We start from the raw sequence: 9,387 nt of genomic DNA, 5'->3' as shown, positions 1-9,387 counted from the left end.
CGAATTCCGAGCCTACATAACCGAAAATGGAAAAGAAAAAAGTATAATCAGGTGACAAAGACCCAGAATTAAACAATGCAATAAGTTTATCATGCTTATTAGCCTCTGAAATTTGTCGACGTCAACTGGCCACATCTTATTCTTTTAAGCAAGGTATCAAGTCCTGTGTTGGTTGCTAAACTTCATTTTGTTCTATCTTGATCACTAAATTTAACTTTTGTTTCAACTTGTTAATTAAACTAAAACATTTCTTACAATTTAGTCTTTCTGTCCACGTTAAGAAAGTTAACTAATGGCAAATGTGCGTGACAGTCTCGTTACGCATCACCTTTTCTGCTATGTCAAATTGGAGAACATGGACCAAGTAACAAAAGTGTAACAAAGTTTAAGTTCAGTAAAAAAATGTAGTGACCAACATGAGTTTTCACAGGAACTTCAGTGACCACTAGTAATTAATGCTTATTAATAATGCTTTATAGTATTGATCGAAGATTTTGTAAGCTTGCCTCCTGGAACTTACTTCTGGTTGATTTTATCAAACTCTGCCACAAGGAGGGCCATTCCCTTTTTATCATTCCTCATAAGAGGCTTCTTCAGTTCTTTCTCAACTTTGTCCAATGCATCAATCATCATAGCCTCTGCACCCAGTTCATCAGTAAGGCCTCTCCTGGAGAAAGAAAGAAAGGAAGAAAATGAATACAAGTGGACTAAATATAGATTGAATGAGAAACAATTCAATCCTTGGGTACAGAACATTATCCCATAATGTTCTAACCTAGGAAATCAAGAATCAGATAATTTCTGCATTCAAATATCTATTTATGCAGAAATATGATGATGTTAAAATTCATCTAGAAACATAAAAGAAATAAAAAACCTATACATGAACTGTTAAGGGGCACTGAAACCAATGCAGCAGATAAAGTGCAAAATACATACTTGATCCTTATCTCCTTTAACGTCAGCAAATATGTTCGAGCATCTGGAATACCTTGTGTTCTTGTTTCAATAGTGTATTTGATCCTTTGTGACTCTGAAAAGAGATCAGCCCTGCAGGTACAATAAATTCAACAATTAAAGAAACAGCAAACAGGGTTGAATGATGAAAAAGGCTTAATAATAGGATGCTTATATATTTTTCGGAAGGATAAAAGCATGCAATTTTTCAAAAATAAAAGGAAATAGATTCATTGACTGATAAGAAACAAAAAATACAGGCTAAGGATGTCCACTAGTACAAACAACGAAGAAAAATATTAAAACCACAAGCAGCAAAAAACTACAAGTCTAGAAGTTAAAAGTAAAAGAATAATTGAATCTATGGAAGCGTGTCTATGGCCAGCACAGTGATCAAACAATCACCCATTCTGTATGTAATAATCACACTGCACAATAAGTTGATAATATATCTCGATGCTCCTATAGTTGCGTTATTTGTGTGAAAATGAGAGACCACAAAAGCATGCATGAAATAATGACCAAAACATAGTTCCAACAGATAAATAGCTGATGCGATGCACTTTTCACTGAGTCACTATACAGTGAGGACTTATCTAAAATTTTCTTGTCTGTTGTCATGCAATTTGAAAGATATTTTTTAATTTGGTAAATACAAATACACAAAAACCACCGAGATTTACAAGAAAATCTTACTTCTCTCTTACAGTCTTCATGACTTTGTTATATTCAGCCACTGCAGTGGGATTGTCAGGATCTATGGTGATCTTTTCTTTTCTGAGAACCCCAAGGGCTGTCTCAAATTTCTTCTTAACCTCCAGAAAAATGCCCTTCAGCATCTCTTCAAATATATGTGCAACAGTCAGAAGCTCATAAATTTACAACAATATAAGTAGTACATAGTCCCATCATGTTTGGTACGGTAGATTTGATTGGCACTATTAAGAAAGAAAAAGTAACTATAATCTCAGACATTGTACTGTCGAGTACTGCCTAATACTATAGTGCAAATGTGCATGCAATGTTATTATCCAATACCTTTTGCCTTCCCTTACACAAGTAACACCACCAATTCCAATAAAAAAACTCTCTTTTGTTCTTAAACTCATTTTAAGAAATACTAAAGTGTTTAACACGTTCTCTATTCAATAGCTTTAAAACACATGTTCAAAGCTCCACAATAAATGGGAAGTGCAGTATCTCAAAATTTGACTATTCTCAATTTCAGGTTGCATTCTTTCAGTTTCCTTTTTGTTATTTTTGAGTATGCGGTGCCAAAGGTGGATGGAAGCTGAATCAACTTTGCCAGTGTGTACATTAAAATCATAAATATAAGTAAGAGTTGACCATTGTACTCTACTTCCAGGTTAAAAAAGAAAAAAGATACTGAAGACTATGATGGCATGAATCTTCTCCTATCCACCCCATGAAACGGACATACAAGCCAACAAATATAAGTATATAAACAGGCACAAGGATTTGAGGAAATACAGTTACATCTTTTTCCCAAATTCATCACGTGCATAAAAAAATAAACGATCATGCAAGCATCTCCGAAATGAATGAAGTGAAATGCAAGAGTGAAGGAAGTTAAAATACTGCACAAACAACAAAACTGAACCTTATCTAGCTATCCCAACTACAATGGAATTACAAAAATTGTTGTAAAGATTTCATTGCCGAAATTCCATTAGATTTGCACCTTTATCCCTGCTTGCTTGCTCTTTGATAAGTCATCTAACTTGATAATCAATACGTGAATTCTTTACCTATCAGTACAAGCATATGTCTGACCAAAAAGTCGATTCGGGAATCAGAACGTGCTAAGTAAAAACTTAATCCTCTATGACATATGGCAACCCATCTAGGTAATTATTACATAAGTCCTTCGCACAAGTGCTAGTTGATGACTATTTATGTAATATTGCACAGCCACTTTATGCAACTTCTGCTCATCTTGTCTGTAGGCAGCCATTTTCCTGCCATTATATGTATGCATACGTTTCAAATTTTGTTGCTCAACTTAGTTCATATACATTCATCAGATGTTAATGGCTTACAGTATTTCTTTGTCCGACATGTTTATCAATTTCCACAACACTAGCACCGGCAAGCATGGCTGATATCGAGACTACTTTATTAATCATTCCTACTATTCACAGTCTCGACCTGTCAAAACATAGTTTATATATATATACCGAAAGATCATTTCCAAGCATTAAAATTTGACTTTGACTTTGCATTTTCATCATCATCAACACACGGTGTAATCAATCTTTCCAAAACCAATGTACCCAGAGCTGGTCGCGGAAAAGACGATAATAGTAACAAAAGAATAATCCAAAATATTACAACTCACCATCACCCTTTAACGAAGGGGGAGCACCGCCAGCTCCTTTAGCAAATGAACGGGCCGGAATCGCATGCTCCAGTCGCATAATATTCTGCCCATTGTATATAAATTACAAAAAACCCATTAATACAGAAGAAATTCTTCGCCGAATCATAGGGGAAAAACAGTTTTTTTTTTAAATTGCACCGTCTAAAAAATCAAATCCCTCCACGCATTAAATTAGAAAAAGAAAAAAAATCATTTATGGTTGGGTGGGATCGAGAAGATCGACTGATCTGAAGAAATTCAGGAAACAAAAGAAAATAGAAAAATAAATAAGACCTGTCGAGTGGATCTGGAAAATAATCGGGTGGCGAAAGCCATTTACGCACTGGAAGTCTGAAAACTATTTGCTGTTTCTTTCGATTCTGGTTTGCAGGGAAAATGAAGAGGACTAAAAGTAGGAGACGATATCAACGGCGTCGTATTTGGCTATTTGACTGTGCGCAATTGGCAATATTATGGGCTGCTCGAGTCATGAACCCGGGTGGGCTCGAAGAAGGACCGGTATTTCTTAAGTGGAAATTACATATATCAGAATTCAAAAATCAAATTTAAAATTTATTTATACAGAAATCATATCTTAATTCAAACTTTTAATATTAATAAAAATATTATAAAATTAATTAATCTATCCTACACGTAGGAATGTCAAACAGACCGAGCGGCTTGTTAAAACTCGACTCGTGGGCAGCTTGGGCTCGTTAGGGGGCTCAATCCCACAAGCCGAGCATGCTCAGCTCATATGCCCGCGAGCCATTTTTGATGCGTGGACTCATCAAAAAATGTGTAAATTTACAAAAGAAAAGTCAAAAAATCAAAAAAATAATAAAAAAACACGAGCTCGTGAGCCCGGCCCTGCCAACGGGCTCGTCTTTCACTAGCCGTGCTTGTGGGCTAAAGGGCCGAGCAGAGCCATTGCCATTGCCATCACTACCTACACGGTTTCAATCCCAAATCCTATATCTCTCCATTCTTTCTCTCTCTAAACATCACGCATCTCTCTTCTCTCACTATCTCTCTATCCTTTTTTTCTCACCATCAGATGTAAAGCCACATCTACAGTTGCCACCCAGGCAACAATTGTTGCCGTGAGACTTATCGCCAGTCAAGGTAAAAGTAGATGGAGAATATTTCGTACTTTTGTCAATATTCAAATTGTTAGTAGTACTAGAGGCATCATCACAATGTCGCTTGCAACATATTTTGGTTGTGTCTTCTCATATGTGGCAAGTTGTGTCTTCTCATATGTGGCAGCAATTTTCATGTATGAGAAAGAAAATCGAGAGAGGAGAAAAGGGTGGCAAAATTTGTGGTGTGGTATGCAAACAGGTGCACCTGCAAACAAAGATGTTGGCATTTGAAGGTGTTGTCGGGGGTTGGACTTGTGGTGTGTGAGGGAGAGAAAGGGTATGGTGGATTTGAAGGAGGAATCTATTAGGGTTTGGGATAGAAACAACGATGAGCACGATGGCCACTCCTTGCAGTTTGTGATGGCAATGTTGGCGATCAAGTGAGTTAGTGGTGGTCGCGGCTTGATTGTGTGATAGCATTATTTTGGATCTGATTTTTTGGTGATTTTTGGGTGGTGATGATTGTGATGTTGGTTGCAGTTATGAGGTGGTGGTAACATTGGTGGTGGTCGTGACGATTGAGGTAGTGGCAACAATATGTGGGATGGGATGGGATGGGTTTGTGACCAATAAATAATATATATCCTAAAAAATATGATTGTTGTTATGAAAAGAAAGAAAAAGAGAACAGGGAGTGAAAATCAATATTTTTTTTTATGTTTTATTAAGAATAAAAGCCCCATATTTATAAGTTAGATCAGAAATATAACGATAATAATTTCTAGGGTTGCAGGGGTATAATTGTCATACGCTGATAAACTTACAATTTATAATATTCTCCCTTAAATGACACATTACAAAATATCTGCATTCGTTAAAACCTTATTTGATAAAAACTCAATAGGAAAAAAATCAGACGAAGGAAAAAAGAATAAAATTATTTTGAAGTATCAAAAATAAATGTTGCCCCGTTAAAATCTTGTTAGGAAAGTCCAGTGGGATAAAATCCAAGCGGAGAAAAAAGAGAATAGCTATTCCCTAATATTAATCACTGAAAATCTTTGAGTCAACACATTTCAATCTTGTAAACCAATTTCTTGAATGTAGATATCGACAGTGCTTTTAAGAATAAATCGGTCATATTGTTTCTTATGCGAATTTGTTGGACATCAGTGTCGTCATTCTTTTGAAACTCATGTGTATGAAAATTTTTTGAAGAAATATGCTTCGTCCTATCACTTTTAGTATAACTTTCTTTGAGTTGGTGTAATATAAGTTGCATTGTCTTCATACAAAATTGTTAAACTATGCTTTGTTGAAATTCACTCACATAATACTTGGATATGATGGGTCATATTTCTCAACCATACACATTCTCGACCCATTTGCAATAATTTCGGAATGATTTGAGGATGTTGCTGTCAATGATTACTTAACGGATCTCCATGATATAGCTGTTCCTCGATGCGTAAACAATATCCAATTTGTGATTTAGTTTTATGTATAAACACATATCTTTCTGCACGACCCTACAGAGATTATTTGTTTTCTTCTTTTATTGTCTTTCCCAAATCTTTTGAGATAAGCTTATCAATAACGAGTATTCATGATAAATAATTTTTGCCAAATATGTCTAGTGCAGCAAACTCAAGTTTTGTGATGTTTGCCATTTGATTAACCACATAATAAAGTAAAAGAAAATATAATTAGTTTAAAAAAATATGATTAACACACATAGCAGCAAACTAAAGTTTTGTAATGTGTGTCATTTGACTAACTACACAATAAAGTAAAAGAAAATATAATTAGTTTCGAAGAATATGATTAAATATAACATAATAGCTAATCAAGTAAAAAATTACATGTTTTCCTTCAAAGATAAACACTAAAATAACATGATTTTCAAACTATGTGCTATTTCGGGAGCGCATTGTATTTTACCATAACCTTTTCAAGGACAATATATCAATATTCTAAAAGAAAATTATAATTTATATTCTTCATGAACAACTAATATTCTTCAAAAATATTAATTATAATGTTATACTATTTCAGTAGCAATAAAAAACTATTTATAATCGACAAATCTACTATTAATATTTTTCTAAAATATTAATTATAATATTGTGTTATTTCAAGTGAAACAATAAATCATTAAACAAAATTATACAAATAAAAAAAATTAACCAATTTATTCTGTAATAAATTTTTCGGACAGAGCATGTAATGCACACGTTAAATACATTAAATAATCACATACAAATTATGCATGTGTGGATGGTACAATAACAATATATCATAAAAATCAATTAACTGTACATTTTAATAATATATTGTTTTGATTTGGCATTGTGCAATAAATCATTCAATCATATATAGTCACTTTATTAGATGGAGAAAGCTTTGTAGGAGAGAGGGAGAGAGAGAACGCTAACATATTGCATGCAAGGAAACATGGAGGTGCAATCATATATAAAATTTACACAAATTGACACAATGATGGATACAAATAGACGTCGTGATTTAGTGCAAAGCAATTGTGAGAATTTAATGCAAAGCCCTTATATTGATGCGCACAACTGTAGCGTGATTACAGCTACCACGGATAGAAGAAATTGGTTACATTTATATGAATAAAAAAATCACATGTTACCAAATTAATTTTTGGTATACATGATAGATTATTATACTTAAAAAATTACTACATTCACCAGACTTTGAAGATTAAACTTTTGTCCTGATAACGTTTTATTGAAAAAGAAAAAAGAGAATAGAGAATGAAAGTCAATAAAATTTTTGTGTGTTTTATTAAAATCAAAAGCCCTATATTTATATGTAGGAACCAGGGATACAGCGGTAATAATTTCTAGGACTGTAGGGGCACAATTATCATTCACTAATAAACTTGCCATTTACAACAATTATAACTCACAATTTATTAAGTTTTGATCAAAAAATAATTTTTGATTAACTAATTTGATAATTTATGACTGTTAAATAATCGGTAAATAAATTCTGACCTATACAATTTTTGATTTGTGGCCTATGAATAAATTGTGATATATAAAATTTTTGATTTGTGATTGTAAAATAATTTGAGACCTATAAAACTTTTGATTTGTGATTGAAAAATAATTTGTGACTAATTAATTCATATTGTGACCTTAATATATTTAATTAATAAAATATAGTTTTAGTTAATTATTTCATAAATAAAATTTAATTAAATCTAATTTTTGAAGTTTTAAACCTTATTTTTTCGTTTTGAAATGGGTCATACGTAATCTCTTATATATGAAATTTTCTTTTCTTTAACTTAATTTTTTCATCTTATGTCGGTGTCATCGACTAGAGGCATAAATCAACTAGGCATTACAATGTAATAAATATTTAGCCCCTGTTTAACAATCATTATTTGAAAAAATTATGTTATAAATAGTGATATTTATGAGCATGTGTGGTTAAAAAACTGGAAAAAAAAAGATTGATTTATGTACAAAATATTTTATTATGAGAATATGTGGTTGAAAATGAGTGTGTAGAAGTGTTTTCAAATAATGATCGTCAAACGGTGGCTTAAAGGATTGTTGGACAAGTTCATATGTCACTAGTTTAATGAGACAATTATGTAAATTATGTAATTAACACACTTCATTACTCCAATAACGATAAGGGATGGAATATCATCAATATTGGACTTGGAGATAATGCACTAGAGAAAAAGTAGAACTAAAGATCGAAAATAAAATGACTTTTAATTCATCGGCACTTTATTTATCACAAGAAAAAAAACAATAAGATTACATTATATCTTTAGAATTCTAAATTTCAAAAAGTTACTCAAGTACTTTTCAAACTTAAAGTATTATCTAGACACGGGGACTTTACACTTGTTAATATCAAATTTTGTGATTGTCATGTATTCATTGCTTCATGTGACAGCCAATAAGGTTTTAGATGTATTACATTTGAGTATACTGCAAAATGAAATTATTATCACGATATATTTGCTTGAGAAACTCTTCCCGATTCTTTTTTTTTTCATATAGAAATGTTTGCTTGAGCTCATGATTAAAAATATTGCCAAAAGATAAGCATCAATTCTAATATTCATAATGAAACATCTTACTTTGCAACTTGCTTGGGACAATGGACTATGTTGTCACGTGTATTTGAGATACGTGTACAACTCGTAAATGTAAAGCATTGGAGGAATATGTGAGAACGCGAGAAAGTGTGAGAGTTGCATTGTAAAAAGTTACATCATCGAAGAATTTTTGTAAAGAATTTTAGTTCCTATGGACAATTCACATATATTAGTAGGATATCATCTAACTTCTTATGTTTAGATTAAAACGAGCACAACTTAAGAAAATAACATCTTTAACGATTTCCCTATATTTTAAAAAATTCCAAATTGGGGACGTAAATGCAATAAATAAATAAATAAAATGCAAAGCAAGCATATTCCTAGGTACGGACATAAATGAGTGACTTGGTTGTAATGGTAGTAAACATAACTTATGCAAAATGTAGACATAGATTTTGGATCCCCTTTTTTGCAAGGTATTTTTTGGCATTTATGTTCAAAATTCAAGTAATGTTATGTATTGTTTGAGGAGCCATTGCGTTATGGATAGTTTATATACATACATACATATATATATGTGTGTGTGTGTGTGTATTGTTGAATTTAACAATAATCATACTAAGAAACAAGAATTCCAATTTGATTACAAACAATTTAAGATTCATACTTGCAGAAGACATCGTGGATATGAATATTGGCAGCTAGATCTTTCCTCTTTGCTCCTCACAAAATAATAGTTATCAATGGGACAAGCTAATAAAACATTACGAAAAGTTCAACAAGTTCCCAAACTTGCTTTTAAAAATCCCTTTCGAATCCAATTTGCTTTTGATAATCCGCTTGTTATCTATAACTTTAGCATATGAAAAAGTTCA

General features: G+C 32.4%; 1 protein-coding gene across 1 annotated transcript; it reads right to left on the bottom strand.

Annotated features, from left to right (window-relative positions):
• Positions 1 to 516: 516 nt before the first annotated feature.
• On the bottom strand, positions 517 to 3,853 carry LOC111386191 (probable ATP synthase 24 kDa subunit, mitochondrial). The gene is made up of 5 exons (XM_023010645.1): positions 3,632 to 3,853; positions 3,317 to 3,401; positions 1,654 to 1,798; positions 940 to 1,050; positions 517 to 667 (listed from the first exon to the last, which is right to left on the bottom strand). Exons 1-5 carry the CDS (start codon positions 3,671 to 3,673, stop codon positions 517 to 519), a joined length of 534 nt encoding a protein of 177 aa, XP_022866413.1. The 5' UTR covers positions 3,674 to 3,853.
• Between the last annotated feature and the right edge of the window lie 5,534 nt (positions 3,854 to 9,387).

The sequence above is a fragment of the Olea europaea genome, unplaced genomic scaffold (genome assembly GCF_002742605.1).
Source record: "Olea europaea var. sylvestris unplaced genomic scaffold, O_europaea_v1 scaffold3453, whole genome shotgun sequence".
In the NCBI taxonomy this organism is placed as follows: domain Eukaryota; kingdom Viridiplantae; phylum Streptophyta; class Magnoliopsida; order Lamiales; family Oleaceae; genus Olea; species Olea europaea.
This window is presented reverse-complemented; position numbering and strand designations above follow the sequence as displayed.